Consider the following 25,975-nt stretch of genomic DNA (forward strand, 5'->3'; position numbering starts at 1 on the left):
TAGATAGACAGATAGATGACTCATATTGACCAATTAAGATTTTTTTATTTACTTTCAGTTGGTGTGTTGATTATCTATCTATCTATCTATCTATCTATCTATCTATCTATCTATCTATCTATCTATCTATCTATCTATCTATCTATCTATCTATCTATCTATCTATCTATCTATCTATCTATCTATCTATCTATCTATCTATCTATCTATCTATCTATCTATCTAGCTATCTATCTATGCAACGGTAAGACTTTAGCTGTTTATGAAGCTGAGTTTGACAATGTGGCACCAACTACTCTAAGGCACTAACACAATAGAAAAGCTACAGGCAAGTCAAGAATCATGGTTTCTGTTTGCATGTTTGACTATAAGTGTGTGCCTGTGTGTGTGTGTTTGTCTCCCACACGGCCCTGCTGCTGCCACTCACTGTAAACTGGTCTGCAGCTCGTCACAGACAGACACTGACACACTCCCAGTCTAATGTGCTCATTAGGGACTGCACAGCACGCACCTAATTGATAGCCATGACACACAGAATGTACACATGCACATTATTGCAAAAAACTGTTTCGTTTTTTAATGCTGCAGTAAAAAACAAGGTTATACGAAGTCATATAATGGGGATTCATTGTCAAGAACAACAACAACAGAAAACCATTAAATGAAATGAAAAAAAGACAAACAGCACAGAATGCATTACAGTGTCTGTGCTGTTTACATGCCGATATTTTACACATAAGTACTTTTTTTATATTATTATTATTATTTATCTGGCAGATGTCAGTTACTTCAGCAAATGAACTGCCAAAAATGTAGCAGAACTTGTCAGTCAAGAGGTTAGTGTAACCATAGTTACCTTTCATTTCCCAAAATGATAAGGCTGCAGTGTGGAATCACAGCAGAATAATTAGACAGAACAAAAAATAAAAATAAAAATAGGACCAATCAAATAGGCATTCAACAATATGAAACGACCAATAGTGCTTTTAAATAACAGGTTACACAGGAAATATATTCATAACGTAACATCTTTTTGTACAACCTTTTATATTTTGAGTGTTCATAAAGGGGCATGTGTGGAGCAGATTCAGATTTTTTAAAAGAAATTTTTTAACTGAGCATCAGCCCAGAATAAAAAGATTTGCACTTTTACCTCCCTTTTTTGTATTTTCAGTTACATAACACATTTATAAAACTATTGTGCAAAACAAGTTTATGTCTTCATATAGTGTGCACCAGCAAATAGTCATAATCATTTTAACTTAAAAAATATAGAAATGATGCATAATTTAAACAGGAAATAATTGGATGTTTTTATTTACTATATTTACACAGACCTGAATAATATAGGTCCCTGATCAATCAAAGGAAAATATAAAATTTTCTTTTTTCTCCATACAATGTTTGTGTTAAGACCTGTGAACATTTTCCAGTCAAAACATGAAGCTCAGGGTGATGTTCCTGCACTTATACAAGAACCTTTTCATTATGCTTTTATGTTTGGGATTAGACTCACCACAGCAGAAAAAAAGCAATGCAAAAACAATGTACAGTAATTTTTATGCTTAGAAGTACCCATAAGGTAACATTTTAAATGCTGAGTAATGGATAAATGAAGCAATCAGGTGTGAAAAAACAAAGCATAGAAATTGCACCAGATGTTTTTATAAAATATTAACAAAATTGTCTATTGATATGCATGCAGCTTAGCCAAAATATCAGTAACCCTAATTTCTATTAAACAGAGAAACTCATCACACTATTTTAGAATTTCCTTTATACCTTCATTTAACTTTATCTTTTTAATTAAAAAAAATGCTTCAAGTATGAATCTACTTTAGTCAGAGAAGACTGTTAAAATCAATAGATTTTGCCTGAAATAGGTCTTCCTCACATGTAACTATAAAAAACCAAATAACAAAAAAGCTCAAACACAAGTTAAAAACAATGTGCCAACACTCTTAGCAGTAGTTTAATGGCATCTTTGTGCAGTTTCATCAGGGTTTTCTCTTTATAATCCTTTTTAATGTCTGTCAAAGGCTAAAGAGTGGCACAGCAGGAAAGTCAGCTGTATTATAAAAGTCTTGCATTGTTCAGTGCTACTGTTTCTCCAGCTCACAGACATACATCAGATGGTCCTCGGGGGATTTTCCATGCGTCTTGCTCAGATGAAGTTTAACCGCATGCTTACTCGCAAATGTCCGGTTGCAGAGCTTGCACTGGTGGACTGCGCCACTATCATCATCATCAGGAGAGGAAGATGGAGATTCAGTTGATGGCAGAGAAGTTGTTAAGGAAGAGGAGAGTGAGATTGGTAATGATGCTGGTATGGAGGTTGGAAGGAAAGATGATAGCAGGTTGGTGGATGGGTGAAGATTAGAGAACAGTTTTTCGGAAAGTCCTTTAGTGTGGCGATGATGATGTTGCGATATCTGACTGAGCAACTGCTCCCCGGAAAGTTTAGCCAGGTCTCGAAGACGAAAGCCTAAATGGGACTCCAGGTGGCTGACATAGGTGGATGGTGAGCGAATCTGCGAAGCACAGTCACTGCAGAAGAACACTGGGTGGCCTGAATCCAAGTTTTTTAAGAACTTGGTGCCACCAGTTCTTCTCAACTGATACTTAACATTAGCCAGCCAGTGAGATATTGTAGTCATTGACAAGCCTGTGAAACGGGAGATGTGCATTCTGTCCTGTGGGCTCAGGTCAGACATCATGTATTTGCCATCATTTGTTTGTCTTAAACTGGAAGCAAACTGGGCTTGTAATATAAGGAGGTGTTGAGGGTTCCAGTTGGACTGGCGACCTTTGCGCTTCTGAGCAGGTGAAACATCTTCGATTTCTTCTTGTGTGGCACCTTCAATGTCGGAGCGTTCAGACAGACTGGTCGGCGTCGAGGACTTGGACAGAGCTTGGCTTTCTGTCAGGTTTCTTAGCATGTCGGAGATATCTGACAGGGCATTTTCTCTCAAAGGCGAGGTAGAAAGGAAGGAAGCCACTGTAGCGGAGGCTTTTGTCATAGTGACAGCAGAAGAGGGGGAAATTGATGGGGTGGAGTTGGTAGAAGAAATTGTAGTTGAACCCAAAGAACCAACATTACTGCCCTTATCAGCATTTTTACCTTTGGTGAGATCTATAGGTTGGTCATTGTTTAGATGTTGCTGGTAGAAGCAGCGATCAAAATGGTCATTATTAGCCTTTTTGGTGTGTGCTGGTGGGGTGGAGGAAGCCACAGCTGCTTTTTCTGCTAGGCTGTTGCTCATCTTGAACAACATGCTCATGGGGTCAAGTGTGGGCAGGGCGGGCTTAGCTGCCTTCCCCAGGTGAACGTTCATTACTGACTGCAAAGCACTAAGAGGGTTCACAAACGGCTGTTCGGGAGGTGGATGATCTGTGATAATGGCTGTGCTGCCACAGAAAGAGGCAGGCAGTGGGGGTGTTACAGAAGTGGACTGCACTCCATTCTCCCCAGACTCCTTTGTGGAAATATTACTACTGGAATCTTTTTGATTTGTTCCATTTCCATCTGATACTGTTTCCCCAACACTTGCATTTTCAGGAGTTTTACAGTCTCCTGCTACGCTTCTTTTGGGTGAATCTCCTCGGGTTAGGTCTTCTGTCTCGCTGGTGCAAGGTGAGGGTGTGGTTCGCCTCAGAGGTAAATCACTCACAATCATACTGGGGTCTCTCATTTTCTCCTCTACCTTTGCTACTTTCTCTGTCACTTTTTTAACTAGCTCTTCCATTGCTTGAAAGTTGTTTTTAGGCATTGGAGAAGTTTGACAGCTGGGTGGGGAAATCAATGGTTGACTCTTACTTGTAGGAGAGAGAATCTCCCCTCCAGGAAACATATATTTAAGGGGTGAGCTCTTTCCAGAGTTGCCAAGGGAGAGCTTCATTATGTTTGGGAGCTGGTAGGCTGCATGGATGCTGGGGTATCCACCCCAGCTTGGAGCCCCATTCTGGGCTTTGTTGATTGCTGAGGTCACTGTGTTCTCTAAGGACTTGAGGATGTCAAGACCCCCCTTTGGACTTTCATCCAGATCCTCTTCAGTCAAATAGGTGTATTTTGAAGAAATATCAAACTTCTCTTCAGCTTCCTCTTCCGCTTCTGTTCTCCTTCTGTTATCTTTGTTGTGGTTATTGGCATTGTTAATACTGGACTCTTGAGTATATTCTTCTTCCTTCTCCTCCTTTTTTATTTCCACAACCATTGCCATGGGTGAGATGCTAGTTGGAGGAGGCACAGGGGCAGGTGGAGAGGAGAAAGTTGTGGCAGCCAGGGGAACTGACTGCACCTTTTCTTCAACTGTTGAGTTGGATGTGGGGGCCTGGGACTCTATAATTGGTTTGCCCTTCTTTATAGCAGAATTGGTAACTTTAATAAAGTGCCCTGTCACCATCATATGAGCAGTTAGTTCCTGCAGTGAATCATGAGAGCTGCCACACTCCATGCATTTGAGGATTTGTGACTTCCTGGATTCAAACTGCCAGGCATAGCTGGCACCATTTTGGTGTCCATAGCGATTGTTAGGTGTAATGTAGGGGTTGCTAATCTTTTGCAGTATGTCATTCGTGTCATTGAAGGAGGTGGTCTTAGGTGTGGTGCCTCCATTTGAGTCAGGTGAACTGGGAAGGTCCAGGTCAACTGGGACTCTTTTTCGAGCAGAGGAGATAATCTTGGCAGCTACTGGTGTAACAGGTTCTTTCAGAGGCACTTTCTGGTAGTGTTTTGTTTTGATCATGTGAACACTGAGATCCTGGAGGGATTCAAAGGAGTGTCCACAGTACATACACTTGAGTACTTTTTGTGCATCTTCCTTCCCTTCCATCTCAAGTAAGGAGCGTTTCCTGGGTTTTGACCAGCGTTTAGCTCCCTCACTATCTGTCTCATGGTTATCATCTCGATAGTGGCCTGTTTCATTCATGTGTACAGTAAGCTCCACTAGAGTGTCGTACGCAGCGCTGCAGTCCTTACAACGAAATTTGCTGGCTCCAGTGAATATAGAGCCGTAAAGCTTAGAGCTTTGCCGATAAAGCTGAACAGTGCTAAAGAGGTTGGGCTCTGTAGAAGCTGTTGTTACAGCTACTGTGGGGTGTTGCACTAAACTCAGTCTGTTGTGGTGGTTTTGGGAAGCCTGCTGGAGACTTTTAGCCACTGCGGACTGATGCCAGTCATAACCTCCACTACCACAGCTACTGCTGCTGCTGCTACTACTGCTGCTACTATGACTGCGAGGGGGTTTTTCTGCAGGTGGCTGAGTCAGGTTCAGATTTAGTGTCGACCAATAGGAATTGCTCAGAAAGGAAGTGTAAATTGCCTTCATTTTCTCAAGGCTGTCAGCCACAGAACTTGTTGCAGCCATTATGGCCTCATCTCCACTTACTGTGGCAGCAGCATTGGTTGCAACCATCATGGCTGAAGAGGAGGAGGGGGACAGTTCATTTGAAAGGTCTTTAGAAAGGAGGATATCATCCTCATTTTTCAGTGAGGAGCTTTCAAAATCAGACATTCTGTCAGATGATTCACTCAGGTGAGACTCGCTGTCCAGATCCTGACCAGAAATATCGACTGCATTGGGGGAGTCATGGATGCCAGCAGATTCTGATCTGTCCTTGAAAAGAAAATCCTTGTCCTGACAAAGGAGCTTGTTTGCAGGCTCTTCCCCTTCTTGAGCAGAGTCTTCTCCATCAAGGTCTTCATCCAACAAGGCTACTTCCTTCTCATCATCAGGGACATAAGCTATTGAGACAAAGAGAATAAAATGAACACAAAACATTGTTAGGATCTTACTGAAACATGTAACATTTTCCAAGTATTTACTTTGCTAAACAGTGCCATTATCCTCACATTTCTCTCTTACACTGACATTATATTCCAATAAATTCAAATTTCACTCTTCTGTCCTTCCATTTCCAACCACTACATTCTGTACTGCATAAAATAAACCAGTAAGATAAGAATAAAGATAGAGAAACTAAGGGATGGAGAAAGAACGATAAAATGTAAGAGAGGGACAAATTGTCTCCCCAAATAGAACTTGCCACCTTATTCTTCTCAAGGGGCAACAGCTTGAAATTAAAACTAAATTTGAAATTAATGAAGCACATTCTGGCGGTGGCATTCGTTTCTGAAGTAATAAATTACTTGTATCAACCTCGGAGACAGCGGTTCCTGTCTGTCAATTAATATGTCTTACGCTTCTTCTGCAGTCTAATGCATTCCCTAACAGACACACTCGCCATTTAAATTAAGCATGCATTTTCCCTCATTACACTGCACAGCCTTCGCCTCCTCGTAAATAAAAAAAGTGTATGTATGTTTGCCTAAGACAAATCTCTCCCTGTAAAACCCATTTGCTTCAATTACCAAAGATTAGAAAAAAAAACTTGAGGTTATTATTTACAGTTTAGCTTTGGGGAGAGGGCTTGAAGCTTTCAATTTATATTCAAATCCCTCTAGTTTAAAAATATTGCAATAGAAATCATACAGAGAAAAATATTTAAGATAAAAAAAACAGTCTTTTCTCTTTGTAAATCTTGAAATGTTTACTTTTGTTGCTGAGTCTATAATAGCCATAAACAGTGTCAGATGAGAAAGAACTTATGTCCATGCTTTGCAGTTTGCTTGGATTTTTGAAAAAGTAAAGAGCAAAAATACACAGGCACATCCATGGCTAAACGTCAGTGGTCTTGTGACCACCACTGTGTCCTGTAAAAGTTTCATCATGTATCTAACCATGTCTGAAAACATGAGGGGCGCTTTTACAATGGTGTTAAATGTGTACTTATCAGCTCCTAACATAACTTAATCAAAAAGGTAGCATCTCCCTGCGTTGGCGCAGTTTACCCACATTCACCAGAAGCTCTATGCATGGGAGTTAGTAAAAAGCCTTGCCATATTCATTTATATTAATTTAAATTACAGCCAGAGCCAATTGCTTGCCAAAGTCAAGAGATGTTTGCGTTATACAAAATGAATGGTAAACAATTACATATGCTTTTATAGAAGCAGATACAAATACTGATACAGAAGAACGAAAAAGGAGAAAAAACACCAACCTACTGCACTGCTGGCCTTAGAATTTAGAATGCCTTACAAATGTTAGAATTTATCCCATCTTGGTTTGCCTGACTTTTTTCAAAAATTGTTTCTTTGTTTATTCTCAGATAATTACAAGTTATTACAGTATATTTATATAGATTACATGTTACAATTTTATAATCTCACATTTGTTTCCCTTAATGTTTGTTTATTCACAATGAATCACTTACAAATTGCACGTATGGCTGAAACAATTAAACTGATTAATCATGATGAAATAATCATCAACTAATTCATTAATCGCATAATCAGTAACTGGAGTATACAGACTCTAAAACATGCCATTTGCTCAAAGAACAATATATACATGTTTTCCATTTAAGATGAAAAACTTTCGTCAGTAAATATGCTTTGTCCAGAACTCAAGTGGCATAGTTTTAGCACCTTTTGCTATCCGATTATTATAACTGACAGAATAATCGATTAGCAAAATAATCATTAGTTGCAGCCCTAATTCCACTGTTTTACAATCTGTAGCATCACTTATTGATTTGTGATGTGATTCTTCCAGTTAGATATTCTTAATGTTTTATGAGTGTGGGTAAATAAATAATTAAAAATAATATTAATGAAAGAAATTCTTCTTTGATCCTTCTTTCTGTTCGACATGTTTGTGGCTGGAAAGAGGACAACTATGACTTGATGCAAAAATAGGCATACAGTATCTTGCTCACATATGCTGGGCTTGATGCACATTTTCACATTTGCATGTATTTAGACCATTCTGCTGTATGAATCCATCGCAGAAATAAAGTAAATGGAAAGAACAATAAGATAATGCCATTCTCAAGGCATAGACTCATGTTTTACATTTTTCTATGGATAACATGATACTTTACTCAGAGTTATCATACAGACAGAATGTCATATTAGCCCATGCTAAGCCCACAGTTTATGAATACACTGTACGGTGGTGTGTCTACATGTAATGTGGAACCTGCTAGCTAGCATCTCTCAGTGAACTCTTCAGGTTGTGCGCATGTGTGCGAGGTTGAACATGTGCTCGTACTGCATGAGCAGCAAAACAGAGAGGAGTCTTTGTCATTGTCAGGCCCTCCGTTGCCATCGGCGATGATACAACAGTGCTGTGAGATAAACAGATGCATAGAGACACAGATATCCCAGAGCCCTTTACATGTCTCTCTTTCACACACACACACAAACACACACACACACACACACACACACACACACCAGTTGTACGATAAGTGCTTTACTGTAACAACTTTTTGCCTTCAGGCAAGTATTTGGGCTTCTCTCTTGAACATGCAATCTGTTCCAGCATTCAGTCTCACAATGAGGATCCATCTGAAAGGCGTTAAACATGCTGCTAGGTGCAGTTTAAAAGTTGCAGGGTCACATGACACATTTCAGCTCAATGCATTTGTGTGAATTTTCTTTCCTTCCATTGAAATACAGTTTACTTCAAACAGCAATGATCCATTTTTGCAGCATTTCCAACATTGTTGTAGACAATACACAGATTACTGTGCTTTTTATGCTTCACCCTGTTTTAAAGCTCTCTCTCTCTTCTCTCTCTCTCTTTTCCCTTCTGTCTCAGAGACACATCCACCGCCTGCACATACGTGCAGCTGAGGAGACCCTCATGAACATGCCATCTGTTCTGCATCAGCCAAAACGACAGCTGTTTAAGAGAATAATGCTGTGACTGAGGAAACAGTTGAACACAGCAGCTCGGTGCTCCAGTTGAAGCCAAACATCAATGTGGAATCACCTTTAAAGCACACAGCGCAGCTCAAATGAGCTAGATTTGTGTGGATTGGTTTGTTTGTGCACCCATCTGTGTTCTTGCAAGTGTGTGATATTTAGAAAGAGACACGGAGAAAGTTTGAAGAATGATTAACTTTTGCCTAGATACGCATGTGTTATTTGATACATTATTCTACAATGGTGGAATTTGAGATTTGAAGCCCTCTCGAACATTTTGTTTTTTATTAAATAAGATCAGGAGAATTCTATCCTGTTATCCCACAGATAATTAAAAGTTACAGCTGTGAAGGCAGAGTGATTGTTTTTCCATCAAAAGACAGATGGTTCCATCCTCACTCTTCCTGAGTTTAAATGTGGTAGGTCTTTAGCGTGATCCAGAAGCCCAAACGTCTTTCTTTTTTGTAAGTCCCTTTGGACAAAAGCATTGGCCCCACAGACACAACATAATGTATTGTGTCATTTGGGGAAAATCCTGAAGAGTAAAGAAAGAAGGCTGAGTTTTATTCATCTAACAGACATAACATGGACTGACAGAAAACAAGTGAACTTCTGGATGACATACCTGTAAAGATACATTTATGGAAATACAGTAGCAGTGTCAACATGATTTTATTTTTGTTTTTATTTTAAGGGATGAAAATATGTAAAATGTAATAAAAGAATTTGAAATTAAGCAAAGCCTCTCAAAATAAACTCTATACACCATGCAAATCAAGCTCATGTAAACCTTAGCCTTTATGGAAAAATTATTATAAAATCCTGATTTAAAAAAAATTTATTTTTAATAAACACTACCTCTTTTCAAGAAACCAGAGGTACTGTCATAATTAGTGAAATTACCCCAGCAGACATTTATTAGGTATGTGTGGCTTTTGCTGAGCCTCTCTGAACCACTGCAACAACATCGGAGGACAATCCTCGTATGGCACATAAAGGCCATGAACAGAGGTCTCAGTGATTTTCAATTTTTATAACCCTTGAAAAGAAGATAAAATAAATTGATTGATTGTTATTTTGTTTCTTTCAGCTTTGTTTGTTTTAATGTAAAGCCCTCAATGCATTTATGTAAATTTTCTTTTTTCTTGCATTGAAATACAGCTTAATTCAAACAGCAATGATCCATTTCTGCTGCAATGGATCTGTTGGAAGTGCAGTTTATATACCTTTTAATTGAAAAATCCTAACAGGGACCAGACCTGCAAATTAGTTGGTGGCTAGAAGTGACGCCTACAGTACGTACAGGGGAACCATTATTTGTAGCACTGACTGAGTGTGGTCTTTGATCAAATAAACTGAGCTGCTAAAATTATCATTTAAAACAAATGTAATATCAAAATAGGTGATAATTATTTTACTAATCTGTGACATTTAACTAGACAAAAGCAACACATATTAAACCATTGAGGTTATATGAAGAGTGGAGAATGACATTGAATGCAGATGAGTTAATTAGGGGATAATGTGGACCAGCTGAGACAGAATGAAAGCATGGGAAACTGAGGGAGGGAGACTAATTAACATGAAGGGGGCTGAACAAAGACACAAAGAAAATACCAAACCCAGGGGACAAGACTAAGAGAGATGAACTAACAGACAGTCAGAACACAAGAAACTGATTGCAAAGGAATGGACTAATATGAAAAGGCCTTACTGACACTAATGAACACATACAGGTCCTTCTCAAAATATTAGCATATTGTGATAAAGTTCATTATTTTCCATAATGTAATGATGAAAATTTAACATTCATATATTTTAGATTCATTGCACACTAACTGAAATATTTCAGGTCTTTTATTGTCTTAATACGGATGATTTTGGCATACAGCTCATGAAAACCCAAAATTCCTATCTCACAAAATTAGCATATTTCATCCGACCAATAAAAGAAAAGTGTTTTTTATACAAAAAACGTCAACCTTCAAATAATCATGTACAGTTATGCACTCAATACTTGGTCGGGAATCCTTTTGCAGAAATGACTGCTTCAATGCGGCGTGGCATGGAGGCAATCAGCCTGTGGCACTGCTGAGGTCTTATGGAGGCCCAGGATGCTTCGATAGCGGCCTTTAGTTCATCCAGAGTGTTGGGTCTTGAGTCTCTCAACGTTCTCTTCACAATATCCCACAGATTCTCTATGGGGTTCAGGTCAGGAGAGTTGGCAGGTCAATTGAGCACAGTGATACCATGGTCAGTAAACCATTTACCAGTGGTTTTGGCACTGTGAGCAGGTGCCAGGTCGTGCTGAAAAATGAAATCTTCATCTCCATAAAGCTTTTCAGCAGATGGAAGCATGAAGTGCTCCACAATCTCCTGATAGCTAGCTGCATTGACCCTGCCCTTGATAAAACACAGTGGACCAACACCAGCAGCTGACACGGCACCCCAGACCATCACTGACTGTGGGTACTTGACACTGGACTTCTGGCATTTTGGCATTTCCTTCTGCCCAGTCTTCCTCCAGACTCTGGCACCTTGATTTCCGAATGACATGCAGAATTTGCTTTCATCCGAAAAAAGTACTTTGGACCACTGAGCAACAGTCCAGTGCTGCTTCTCTGTAGCCCAGGTCAGGCGCTTCTGCTGCTGTTTCTGGTTCAAAAGTGGCTTGACCTGGGGAATGCGGCACCTGTAGCCCATTTCCTGCACACACCTGTGCACGGTGGCTCTGGATGTTTCTACTCCAGACTCAGTCCACTGCTTCCGCAGGTCCCCTAAGGTCTGGAATCGGCCCTTCTCCACAATCTTCCTCAGGGTCCGGTCACCTCTTCTCGTTGTGCAGCGTTTTCTGCCACACTTTTTCCTTCCCACAGACTTCCCACTGAGGTGCCTTGATACAGCACTCTGGGAACAGCCTATTCGTTCAGAAATTTCTTTCTGTGTCTTACCCTCTTGCTTGAGGGTGTCAATAGTGGCCTTCTGGACAGCAGTCAGGTCGGCAGTCTTACCCATGATTGGGGTTTTGAGTGATGAACCAGGCTGGGAGTTTTAAAGGCCTCAGGAATCTTTTGCAGGTGTTTAGAGTTAACTCGTTGATTCAGATGATTAGGTTCATAGCTCGTTTAGAGACCCTTTTAATGATATGCTAATTTTGTGAGATAGGAATTTTGGGTTTTCATGAGCTGTATGCCAAAATCATCCGTATTAAGACAATAAAAGACCTGAAATATTTCAGTTAGTGTGCAATGAATCTAAAATATATGAATGTTAAATTTTCATCATTACATTATGGAAAATAATGAACTTCATCACAATATGCTAATATTTTGAGAAGGACCTGTAGAAATAAACTAAGTATGGCAAAACCATAACAACAATAATAAAGAACTGTGATCAAAAATACAGACACATAAAAACCAAAAAGCAAACACCCAAGGATCATAACAAGATTTATTTTCTCCTGTTTCTCTTCAAATCACCAGAGTTTAATTCACACATCAACAAACAGTATATTCTCTGATTCAATATGGTGTGAGTTTAGTAGAAATTAGGAAAAAAGATTAGGGATGAATGTTTTTATAATGTTCTGTCACTTCCTAGACTTCTTATGCAGTCTTGAAAAGACTGGAAAAGTAAGAAATTTGATTGAAGTATTATAAAGTCTGAATATTTCTGAAAAAAAAAAATCTATTTTCAGCCTTTATTCTATGTCCAATCAAATAAAAACATCCATTCATCCATCCATCCAACAGTTTCTCCAGGCTCCATATTCATAATAAAGAAAACTGGAATTGGCCAAGATCAAAGTCAGCAGGTCGGACCTCAAAGCAAAGAAGGAGAGGTCAGAGTAATGGATACATGTTAAGACTGAAGGAGGAGGAGGTTGAGGAGAGCACTAGAACTTGGAAAGAAGTCACAATACCCCCCCCCCACACACACACACACACATGCACTGGCCCAGACTGAGAAGTTCACACCATGACCCACAATCCTGTGATAAACATGGAGAAGCACACTGCGCACAAACAGTGGGAGAGCAGACCAAACACACCATGTATGCAGGTGCTCTTTTAATTAGTGTAAAGAGAGATGGAGTGAATTCCTGATGAACTGTCAGCAGGAGAGAGGATGGAAGTTGGATCTCAAGTTCAGGAGTGTCAGGCTCAGCAAAGCAAAAGAGAAGGTAAAAAAAAAAAGAAAACACTAGAACATCTCTTTAAAATCTGCATGGGTTTGACCAATTTCTACACCTTGCAACAAAGTTAACATCTATGATGAAGCTGCTAATTCTATGATTCAGAACCAAAACTTAAAGGGAGTGGAGCATTTGGAATTACAATGATATCAAAAATACTTTAAACATAAGGAAACTGAATACCCTCTTTTTGTTCCTGTCTGCCCATAAAGGGTGGAAATCTTTTAGCATTCTGCAGATGTTATGATGTTAGGAAACAGTTTATCATGCTTATATAACCACTTAACAGCCCTATCAAACACACAGGCACGTCAGCGCTGTCTGCTTACACTTCAGCTTAGATCGAGCTGTTTCTCTCAGAGAGGGTGCGTTCCATAGAAGAGAAAAGGGAGGGGGGCAGGTGAGGAAACATCACTCTCATCTTTTTTTCTTGAGACAAAGCCCACAGCATTCCAGTAGCCCTGAGACAAATTTTCTCACAACCTTTTTCAATACATCTAAGTGTTCTATGCTTCCAGTTCTCTGCAACATTCAACCTGATGAGATCTTCTAATCTCCAACCTCACTTCCTCATCCCTCTCTAATCATCAGTGCAACCCACGTTAATAAAGTTAATTGAATCTGAGATCAATAATGCTTAATTATGGTGATTTGACATGCGCAGACATATTAGTTGGGGGACTTAATGGGTGAATGTGTGTGCATGTGTGTACAGCTTGATGAAACGAGTGCTGTAGGACTGATGAGGTGTGCTGCAGACTGAGAGGTGTTGCATCAACCCTAATGGCTGATGAACTGAATCGCTTCTTTGAACATGACTTTTTAAACTTTAAGACAGTTTTAGCATCACTGGAGTTCAGCACAATAATTCGTTTACCACTCTTGGACCATACGACCACAAACTCTATACCATGGAGTTTTTGTTTTAGAGATGTACAAATCAATCAGCCGGAGAACAGAATCTGTCACTTTTCCCTTAATCAGCTATGATCAGTGATAGGCAGGTCCAACATAAAAAAATCAGATCTTTTCTTTCCTGGTCATTGAATTTATCAAAACTAAAAACTTTTTTTGGTCTGTAAACACATTGTAAACACATCAGCCCACAGCATGTATTGTGATGCATAAGATGAGTTTAATAACGGATAAAGGTTAGTGATATAGGTTTCCATGTAAAAAAGGGAAATAATCTTGTAAGTTCTTTTTTTTTTTTGGTTTGATTCTATGCAACTATCTGTATCAAAGAACCTCTAGCATATTTTTCACTTTTATTTTCCTAAGAAAAAATGTGCCTCAGACCCTAACCCTAACCCTATTAGCCAGGAAAAGACTAATATTTAGTTTATTTCAATTAAAAACTCCCAAATCTTAGTAATGGTCAAAGATTTAAACACAACTGATTACTTCTAAATTATCATGCATGAATAACAATTTTTCCTACCTTTTCAATATGTTTGTCAGTATGTAAAATTACTTCAAAGACCGTCTACTAGCTTGATGGTTCACATATTGTCACTTTGGATAACATGATATTATTGATTTCATTAAAGAACACACCCTTATTGCTGCTAAAAATAATATTATTATGGGTATGATATCTATAACATTTATATATTGGTGTTTTGATAAAAAGACACAAGAAGAATAAGTAACTAAGAGGAATGGCTGTTAACTGCCATCCCAGGTGAAAATCTAAGTTGTTTTTAACAAATGTACAGAACACTGAAATTCAGTTCAATTCACAACCCATGTCTTCTCAAGGGACTTTACAAAGACAATTCAATGAAATCACACAGATTCCAGCTCAAGCACATACTTTCCAATTGATCATAGTTATCAAACTATGGAGTCAAGTTCAGTTTATTATTCAAACGGCCTAAAAGGTTTTGCGTCTAAGGAAGCTCAGCAGATCTGCTGAGTTACTTCAAAACAGCAAAAGTAATAATCACAGCCACACTGTCAGGTTTTTGGGGTATTAAGAGGTATCAGTTAGAGTTTATCGTTGTTACCACAGGATGACTACATCTTAACACAATAATGTGATTTTGTTCACTAAACAATAAAACGGTCTAGATCCATCCATAGTGGGATTTTGTTATTCATATTTTAAATATAGCCGGAGGACTGCATGTTTATGTTTGTATTTCAAATAAATAAATACATATTAACACATATTGTATATTTTACATACTTATCATTTTTAAGTTCCACTTACATTTTAAACATTACACAAAGCTGCTGGTTTTCTTTTATCTTTGCAACCAAAAAATTTGAGAAAGTCGAGAGATAATACAGAGGATTGATTTCAGCTGTTTTATCATGTGTAACTGTTTTCTGTTTGAATTGTACTTGCTATAAACCTAGAGATTTGTCTCTTTAGTTTACTGTAAATGTTCTGTTTTTAAGGTGGTAAAACCAGCAACAATATTACCATGTGCAGACCATCTAGCAGCAAAGCAACAGCTCAGACTTGGAGTGGCAACAGTAAGTGTGTCTGTCTCTGGCTACAGCATTCAGAAACACAGTTGCAGCATGCTGCCCACAAATGTGTGTGTGTCTGTGAGATGGGGGGGCATGTTAGCCTGGCTAATCATCTCCCAATGCCACTCAGCTGGGGGTTCCTGACAACATATTCACATGCTCCCCTACATTGCCTACACAGGAGTGCATGTCTAGGTTAGAGAGCTCCTGACATACTGATGTACGTGTGTATGTATGTGTGTTCATACAAGAACAGCATTTATTTTTGGTACAGTTGCTATTTTGTAAAGATGCCAGATGCAGACTAAGAAACATGAAGCTCCATATGAAGAGAAGCCAGCTCCAGTGCAAACCCGGCAAGCCACCTATTTCATAATCTGTATTGTTTTACACTCCTTTGCCCAGCAGCAATTAGCCTGTGTGTGAATTTACAGTGAAGTTACATAGAACATAAAACTTGCTGGTTGTGCTTTCTGCTAAAAGTTAGTCATTATTTATTTTATTTTTATATACTCTACATATACTCCACTGCGACTAAAGTTATGCGACCCATGAACGATACACATTCATGATGTGCCGTAAACATCACAGGATCCAGCAATCGAAAATAAGTGTTGAAGCTTCAGATTAGAACAGGTTCTAAAAATATCCTTGAATGTTATGCCTTGAAATGTTGGCTACCAACCAGATGCTACCTTATGGGGTGTTTAATAAAGAATAATGGGTATTTTATACAGGTATTACACACTGCAGATTTGTATTGCCCTTTAGCACAGAAAACATTGTGTCTCAAACGCCTGTCATAGATTAATTTTTACATAACAAGCTATGTTTACATAACCAATTGACCTAACTTTTATGTTTCTGGAGTGTGGGAGAAGCCGGAGTTACTCATGCATGCACAGGCAGAACATGCAAACTCCATGCAGAAAGTACCAAGGCCGGGTTCAAACACTATACATTCTTGCTACTGAACAACAGTGCTGAACACCGGACCACAATGCAGCGGTCTATAAAAAAAACTAATGTTCCCTTAAGAATCATGTTACACAAAGGGCATATTTTCAGACACACCCACAGAAAGGCCATCTAGTAACCTAGAAAAAGACAAACTGTTCCAATATAAGAGGGCTTTTTCCAAAACCTCCAGAGATTGGAACGGCTCAGTTCAATTTTGGAAATGACAATAAGTTTGTTAGTATGTGAGCAAACAGACAGTGTGTTGGAGATGCAACATCAATATTAGTGGGTGAATGATAGTAACTTATCCTCTGGATGTCCTTTCTTATTCAGATAGCTTTCACTCAGAGCTGTCACTGTCTGAAAGCCCACAGGGCAACCTCGGGTCATGAGCATTCGTCACTGGGGGTGGATGAATGTGAGTGTGTGCCTGGGTTTATATTTGGGCAAGAAGAAAAGGACAATAGAGTGAGGAGAGTTCGCCGAGCAGGGCAGAGGAGCATTTACCATTTTCACCATCTCTCATTTGCTTCTTTTAAAGTAATATTCTGTCTCTTTCCTGCCAGTTTTTTCAAATTCATTCTCCTGATGCCGTCATCAGATCTGCTTCATACAAGTTTGTGCTTCTCTTTGACTTCACAGTCTTTCTTTATTTGTCTTTAGTTTCTTGATCTTTATCACAGTTCCTCATCAGTCTACTTGATAGCAGATGTGATTTGCCCAAAGAGAAAGGAAGAACCTATAAAGAACATTTCATGTGATGCAATTTGTATGTGAACACATATGTGAAAACAAGAAAACGCTTTAAAGCATAATACATAAAAAAACAGAGTGTTTCAGTGTTATTCTGTTTCACGCACACGTGTACACAATTTTGGAAGTACACACACTCCTTGCAATGCTGTCTGGTTAGTTTCAGGGTATCTATGACCTGCCAGTCTGCTCTGATCTCTTTGGACAGCTCTGATCAAAAGATGTCATCCAACCCACCCAACTGGGCTCGCTGGGGAAGTTAGGAATGGGGGAGTGCTTGCGTACGTGTGTGTATGGTTGTGAGTCTTGGAGTAAATCGCACCATGGTCTGGGTGTAAATAAAATGACAGGATCACTTTAAGGTCCTGTCAAGTAGGCAGCAGGCGATTATGATAACGCCCGGTCTGTTGCAACACAAACGGACACCCTTAAATTTACTGGCCGGAGGATAATATACATGATATAGCTCTTTCTCCTGTGTTTTCCCGCTGTCTGCCTCTTTGCTTCATCTTTTGTTGCTTTATTTTGCTCCTCATCTCCTTGTGCAACATGACCTTTTTTTTTTCCTCCTTGTTCTAAGAGCTATTTGAATGCTATGGGCCTCAGGTAGATCTGCAAAAAACTAATTAAACGAACTCTAAAAAAAACAAATCTTGACATAAACTGTCCATCTCTACCAACCTATTATGGGTGTAGATTATACAGATGGACAGAGACACAATTATCCTGATCTAAAAGTTTGTTTTAAGATGAGCAAAAGAGACTTTAATCAAAGCTGCATTTGGAAAACAGAAAAGAACAGCTCTGGCTAGACTATAAAAAGGTGTAAAATGTGAGTGCTTTTGGAGGAAAGAAAAACAGCTCCCAATAAAGCGGGAAAACAGGGCTGCTCTGAGGCAATTTAGACTGCAAAACACAAACCATTAAGTTTGTGCATTATCTTTTAATTTAATCTTGAATGATTTATAATCCATCACACAAGGCTTCAACCATATCCAATTATTCTCTGCTGCTTGATTGACAACAAAGGTGATTTATTAAGCTAATAAAAACTGATGTGCTCTCCACTTGCTCTGAAAATAACCAGCCGGATGGAGTGCTTTAAAACACACTAATGCGCACACACACCTACACAATGCCTTTCTAAGAGCTATGAAATCAATACTTTGTGTATTTATTTTGAAGTGTATCATTTTGTGCGCGAGGTTAAAGTATGTGTTTAAACCCTTTGAGAAAATCACTTAAGCATCTCTTTGTTTAAAAGAGAAATCAGTCTGTCTGGCCTGCGCACTACGATGCTGTGCCAGAGATCGGAAATCAAAATGGTGGGCACGGTGACGAGTGATGGTTTTTCCCTATGAAAGGCAGAATGATTATATTAGCCTTTAATTCCTGCATCTATGGTATATGTGTTAGCTTAACCCTAGCTTTATCGGCTAATCTTACTTTCAATCTCTAGATATTAATGGATAAACAGAGCCGGTACCCTGCAGTGCTGGCGACTGTGTGTTGATGAGCACGAGGATGGGGCTTCAAGGGTTAATGGTCTAGAGTTCACATGCATATGAATGTAGGAGAATGTCATTAAGAATTATTAGCATGTTTACAGCACCAAGCCATGTATGAGGTTCATTTAATGAGGCTTATAGTTACAGAAGCACAGTTTATTTTCTGCCTTTGATGTGCCCCTCCACCCCAATCACAAACACACACATGTTCGCACACACACCCACATGCACAGACACACACACAAAACACAACCTGTTTTGTTGGGTCTCTTTTCAAATAACTTAAGTATTGCTTTCATTTAAGCTACCACATGTTACCACAAAGTTAGTACTGCTCTTCATTTCCATTTTAAAGGATTTAAATGTGTCATGCTAACGTGATTGTTAAGATGCTGTCACACTTTTCCTATCCTGCCTCGATGCATTACTGTTACTAAAAGAGTGCATTTACTGGATCAATAGTGCAGAATTTACATTGTTCTACTGCTTCATTTACAAATATCTTACCTTTCCATGACATTACCATTTTGTTCCATTTATTTTTTTCAAGTTAAAGGATAGTCTGAACAGTGGCACAGCTGTTAGCAATACTGTCTAACTGAAAGTTTGAGTCCAAGCCTGGAGACTTTCTGTGTGGAATTTACATGTTCTCCCTGGGCATGTGTGAGTTCCCTCCAGGTACTCTGGCTTGCTCTCACAGTCCAAATGCATGCATTTTAGATTAATTCATCTATCTAAATTGTCCTTATGAGTGAGTGTGTGGTTTTCCTGTCTATGTGTTTATGTGAAATGGCAATCTGTCAAGGGTGTCCCCGGCCAGTCGCCCGAGGACCACTGGAGATAGACCCTGTAAACATAAGTTGGTACAGATAATGGCTGGCTGGCTGGATGGATGATTGTTAAAGGATTAAATGTTGATGAAGGGGGATGAAATTTCAATGTTTTAAGAGTGCCATTAATTGGTTAGATAATTATTAGCTGATTTATTGAAACAGTAGGTGATGGCATAAATTTCCTTTCAATTTCAAGCAAACAGCATCCAGACGTGAGCAAAGTTTCTGAAAAGTATATTGTGAGATTAATTCATGTTAATACTGAGTCATTAATGTGACATTGGACAGTGGTTCATATATGCACTCATGCTGGAATTTTCCTACATCAAAAAATACATGGTAGCCTGAGTTATGAACAAATTGTGAATATGATACATAACTATGTTCAATGAGTAATAAGGCAATGTGGGAGTGTTACTTTCTACAGTATCGTGCCTTCTGACGACACCAAAATTAAATCTTATGTTCTCCTTTTCTATATATGGCCCAATTCCATTTTAACTATTCTGGGACATTATTAGCCATAACCCTGTGTTCTGTGGTATTGAGCACACTACAATTGACAATATTTCTTGAAGAGGCTGATGCAACATGCATCATGTTGCCAATTTTTAGTGTGAAAACAGATGTGTTGTCAACATGCCTACATCTTTACCATTTATTTATCCAGCAGCAGAATTAATAAAATGTAATCTTTATATGCTTCCTAAGGAAGATCAACAAATACAATAGCAAACACTATAAATCATAATACATCAGACTAGACATTACAATGTTTTCTTTTGACCATTCCCCAATTGATACCCCACTTTGTACATACACATTATCATTTCATCAGTTCCTACTTTTCCTTTGTGCTAATACACATACCACACTGTACCAATGTACTAAACCCTTACAAATAAGTTTATTTGTCTTGCTAGTTAGGTTTTTTTTATCAATTACCCAAGCAAGATCTGTACGAAAAGACCAAAACTGATAAAGTACAAAGTAACAAATGGGTGAAATGACCACCGACCATCTTTGTGTATATACAGTGCTTTTTTTCCTGTTTTCTGCGCTTCTTGAGAAAACAGATATATTAAACAAAATACACCAAAGTAATACAAAATAGCAAAACAACAAGAAATTATGAAAATGGTGCTTCACGTCAGACTTTTACCATCACAAGTGTTAACTGATTGTTGTACATCGATGCACTTTGTTTGATTTCGTCAATGCTTGTCAATAAACAGAAAAAAATTGGAAAAGTCATTGTTAAAATATATATGTTTTAAAAACTACAGCAACGTCTAGATTTGTGACTTTAAATATGCTAGTATATTTTACCTGAACAAGCATGTTCTCCTGCTCCTTGGTAGTTTTTGATGTGGATGAAATGGCTTTCTGGCCCATGTGTGCCAACAAGTGCATTCAAAACTCTAAATGGCCCTCAAGTGAGTCTATGAACAGCTGCTCTGTGTGTCTCAGTGTTGGCTCTGTAATGGACTCACGACTTATATATGGTATATTCTTATTCTTCACCTACTGGAGACAAGCACTAGACACCCAGTTACCCTGAGGTGTTTTCTTGAGATAAAAGTAAAGAAAATTTCTAAACAACCATCAGAATAACATTTTATATCAGCCACTGCTGCTTTCTTGATAGCTGTTTAGAAGACATATATAACCCTGTTGATGGATCTGTTCTCATTCAAAGCCCTGACAACTTATAACCACTTGCTAAAGAAATATCCCATGTCCCAAGTACCAAAAAAAGATAGTAAGCCTGGGCACAAGTGTATAGATACATCTATGGAATTTAGCCTTCTGTGTCTCACTATAATGTACAGGGGTTGGACAATGAAACTGAAACACCTGTCATTTTAGTGTGAGAAGTTTCATGGCTAAATTGGACCAGCCTGGTAGCCAGTCTTCATTGATTGCATATTGCACCAGTAAGAGCAGAGTGTGAAGGTTCAATTAGCAGAGTAAGAGCACAGTTTTGCTCAACATATTGAAATGAACACAACATTATGGGTGACATACCAGAGTTCAAAAGAGGACAAATTGTTGGTGCGTGTCTTGCTGGCGCATCTGTGACCAAGACAGCAAGTCTTTGTGATGTATCAAGAGCCACGGTATCCAGAGTAATGTCAGCATACCACCAAGAAGGACAAACCACATCAAGCAGGATTAACTATGGACGCAAGAGGAAGCTGTCTGACAGGGATGTTCAGAATCAGAATCAGAATCAGAAAAGCTTTATTGCCAAGTGCGTTTTTGGACATACAAGGAATTTGTTTTGGCGTAGTTGGTGCAATACAATACAAATTAAACAGTATAAACATATCTACAATATTATATAAATATATGTGCACAGTTTTAAGTGAGTGAGAGTAAGTATAGAGCAGTATAAGATGCAAGAGCAATATAACAGTGCAGGTGATCATTGTGCAAGTATGGCAGTGCAAGTAAAGCAGGAGTCCAAGCTGAGCGTTAATGTAACACATAGAGTTACAGGTTACAGGTGTCCTGTCAGCAAAAAAAAGGGGGGTGGGGGGGGAGGAGGGAGAATGTCAAGGTGGTTTCCGGGCTTTGTTAACCAGGCTGGTGGCAGATGGGAAAAAACTGTTCTTGTGGCGTGAGGTTTTGGTCCGGATGGACCGCAGCCTCCTGCCAGAGGGGAGAGTCTCAAAGAGTCTGTGACCGGGGTGGGAGGGATCAGCCAGAATCTTCCCTGCCCGCTTCAGGGTCCTGGAGGTGTACAGTTCCTGGAGCGACAGTAGACTGCAGCCAATCACCTTCTCAGCAGACCGAATGACACGCTGCAGCCTGCCCTTATCCTTGGCTGTAGCAGCGGCGTACCAGATGGTGATGGAGGAGGTGAGGATGGACTCAATGATGGCTGTGTAGAAGTGCACCATCATAGTCTTTGGCAGGTTGAATTTCTTCAGCTGCCGCAGGAAGAACATCCTCTGCTGGGCTTTCTTGATGAGGGAGCTGATGTTTGGCTCCCACTTGAGATCCTGGGAGATGATGGTTCCCAGGAAGCGGAAAGATTCCACAGTGTCAATTGTGGAGTCACAGAGGGTGATGGGGGCAGGTGGGACTGGGTTCTGCCTGAAGTCCACAACCATCTCCACTGTCTTTAGAGCGTTGAGCTCAAGGTTGTTCTGGCTGCACCAGTCCAACAGATGGTCCACCTCCCATCTGTACGCGGACTCGTCACCATCAGAGATGAGTCCGATCAGGGTGGTGTCGTCCGCAAACTTCAGAAGCTTGACAGACTGGTGACTGGAGGTGCAGCTGTTGGTGTACAGGGAGAAGAGCAGAGGAGAGAGAACACAGCCTTGGGGGGAACCGGTGCTGATGGTCAGGGAGTCAGAGACGTGCTTCCCCAGCCTCACGCGCTGCTTCCTGTCAGACAGGAAGTTAGTGATCCACCTGCAGGTGGAGTCGGGCACACTCAGCTGGGAGAGCTTCTCCTGTAGCAGAACTGGGACGATGGTGTTGAAGGCAGAGCTGAAATCCACAAACAGGATCCTGGCATAGGTTCTTGTGGAGTCCAGGTGCCGGAGGATGAAGTGAAGGGCTAGGTTGACTGCATCATCTACAGACCTGTTGGCTCTGTAGGCAAACTGCAGGGGGTCCAGGAGGGGGTCGGTGATGTCTTTTAGGTATGAGAGCACAAGGCGCACAAAGGACTTCATCACCACAGAGGTCAGGGCGACGGGTCTGAAGTCATTAAGCCCTGTGGTCCTTGGCTTCTTGGGAACAGGGACGATGGTGGAGGACTTGAAGCAGGCTGGCACATGACATGTCTCCAGTGAGGTATTAAAAATGTCTGTGAAGACTGGAGACAGCTGATCAGCGCAGTGCTTCAGGCTGGCTGGTGAGACAGAATCCGGACCAGCAGCTTTCCGGGGGTTCTGTCTCCTGAAGAGTTTGTTTACGTCCCTCTCCTGGATGGAAAGAGCCGTCCTCGGCGTGGGTAGGGGGCTGGTGGGGGGGAACTTCAGGGTGGGGGTTGGAGGTGCCAAGGCCCCTCTTGAGGTTGGAGAGATGGGGGTGGTGGATTGTGGCTGCAGCTGTTGGGGGGTGTCGTGGGGGATGGTTGCAGGACTGTCCCTTTGTCTTTCAAAGCGGCAGTAGAACTCGTTCAGGTCGTTGGCGAGGCGTCGGTCGTTGATGGAGTGGGGGGCTTTCGGCTTGTAGTTGGTGATTTGCTTGAGCCCTTTCCAAGCAGACGCAGAGTCGTTGGCTGAGAACTGGTTTTGGAGCTTCTCAGAGTACAGTCGTTTGGCCTCTTTCACTGCCTTGCCAAACTTGTACTTTGCCTCTCTGTATATGTCTTTGTCCCCACTCCTGAAGGCCTCTTCCTTATCCAGTCTTAACCTTCTGAGTTTAGCTGTGAACCAGGGTTTGTCGTTGTTGTAACTCACCCTGGTGCATGATGGTACACAGCTGTCCTCACAGAAGCTGATGTAGGAAGTCACAGCCTCTGTGTACTCGTCCAGACTGTTGGTAGTAGTCCTGAACACATCCCAGTCTGTACAGCCTAAACACGCCTGGAGATTCTCCACAGCCTCACTGCTCCACTTCCTTCTCGTCCTCACAACAGGTTTGCAGAGCTTTAGTTTCTGCCTGTATGCAGGAATCAGGTGGACCATGATGTGGTCGGATTGGCCCAGTGCAGCACGTGGGACGGCGTGATAAGCGTCTCTTATGGTGGTGTAACAGTGATCCAGAATGTTGTCCTCTCTGGTCGGACATTTTATAAACTGGGTGCTAACCCGGATTGTATCCAAAAAACATAAAATCACGGCTGCCCAAATCACGGCAGAATTAAATGTGCACCTCAACTCAATATACACGGCCGGACTGCTATAGCCAAACCTTTGGTCACTCATGCCAATGCCAAACGTCGATTTCAATGGTGCAAAGAGCGCAAATCTTGGGCTGTGGACAATGTGAATGCTATGAATCTGAAAAAGGCGGACCCAAGATTCAGCCAGACACAGTACTGAAAGTTTAAAAGGTTTATTCAGCCACAGGAAAACGTCACACGGGTAACACTCATCACAGCTTCCAGGAATCACTGAGGCAGAAAGAGGGATTAGTGACTTGTAGTCTCTCCAGATTTTGCAGGGATCAGAAAAGCCACTAACCTGCTTTTGTCTTGAGTGGAACTTGAAACCCAGAGGGTAAACCTCAGTGGGCGGCAGGCGGTGATCTCCACAGTACAGGTAAGAAGTGACTCCAGGCTGAATAATCCGAGGGCTAGGCTGGCTCAATAATCCAAGGACAGAAACAGGGTCAACGATTGGAACAAGAGGCGTCAGGCAAGGGGCAGGCAGAGGCATAAACCAGATGCAGGAAACAAGGTCGACAACCAAAATCCAAATAGTCCGACAGGGAGCAGGCAGAGGCATAAAGTTGGGGCTCCACGAAGGGCTTGACCTGAGAAATGTGGAACGTGGGGTGAATCCTCATGGAGTTGGGTAATCTCAGTCGTACAGCGACAGGGTTGATGATCTTGGAGATTGGGAAAGGTCCAACAAATCGGGGTGCCAATTTCCGGGTTTCTACCCTTAATGGGAGGTCCTTGGCGGAGAGCCAAACTTTCTGCCCCACCTGGTACTTAGGCGCAGTGATCCGTCTCCAGTTGGCTGTTCTTGACTGAACCAGTGACATTCTGATCATCGACCTCCTGGCTTTTCTCCATATTCTTTGGCACCTTAGGGCAGCCGCTTGGGTGGACGGAACATTAGCTTCTCTCTCCTGAACTGAAAACATGGGTGGCTGGAAACCAAACACAACATGAAAAGGAGACAAACCAGTGGCACTTGATTGCATAGAGTTCATGGTGTATTCAACCCAGGGCAAATTTTGTGACCACTTGGTCGGGTCAGACTCACATAATATACGAAGTTTGGTTTCAGCTTCTTGGTTGGCTCTCTCGGTTTGGCCATCAGATTGAGGATGAAACCCTGAGGAAAGACTAACAGAAATTTCCAACAACTAACAAAACTCCTTCCAGAAACGTGACACAAATTGGGGTCCTCTATCGGAAACAATGTCATTTGGAATTCCATGGAGCCTGAAAACTTCTCAGGTCAATATCTCACCCATCTCCTTAGCAGATGGAAGCTTCTCCAAGGGCACCAGATGAACCATTTTTGAAAATCTGTCAATTATGGTTAGTAGTACAGAGTGACCATTAGAAACCGGTAGACCTGTCACAAAATTCATTGCAATATGTGACCATGGGCAAGGGGGAATTGGCAAAGGGTGCAACAACCCCGCAGGGGGGCAACGAGAAGGCTTGGCTCGACAACATTGAGTGCATTCAGCAACAAAGTCTTTGACATCCTTGACCACCGATGGCCACAAAAACTGAGTTCGAACTGTCTGAATGGTTCTGCTGATTCCTGGATGACAAACTAAACGAGAGCAATGACAAGACTCCAGTACCTTGGGCACAAGG

The 25,975-nt window shown here is 40.7% G+C and overlaps 1 protein-coding gene across 2 annotated transcripts in view; it reads right to left on the reverse strand.

Annotated features, from left to right (window-relative positions):
- Nucleotides 1-554: 554 nt before the first annotated feature.
- Nucleotides 555-25,975, reverse strand: part of tshz3b (teashirt zinc finger homeobox 3b) — a 61,097-nt gene continuing 35,676 nt past the window's right edge. For both annotated transcript variants that reach the window (XM_047363499.1, XM_047363497.1), the window contains exon 3: nt 555-5,743. In XM_047363499.1, the coding sequence (XP_047219455.1) occupies nt 2,100-5,743 (3,644 nt within the window). In that variant the 3' untranslated portion in view covers nt 555-2,099. The remainder of the gene's footprint in view (nt 5,744-25,975) is intronic.

The sequence above is a fragment of the Girardinichthys multiradiatus genome, chromosome 4 (assembly GCF_021462225.1).
Source record: "Girardinichthys multiradiatus isolate DD_20200921_A chromosome 4, DD_fGirMul_XY1, whole genome shotgun sequence".
Lineage (NCBI taxonomy): Eukaryota > Metazoa > Chordata > Actinopteri > Cyprinodontiformes > Goodeidae > Girardinichthys > Girardinichthys multiradiatus.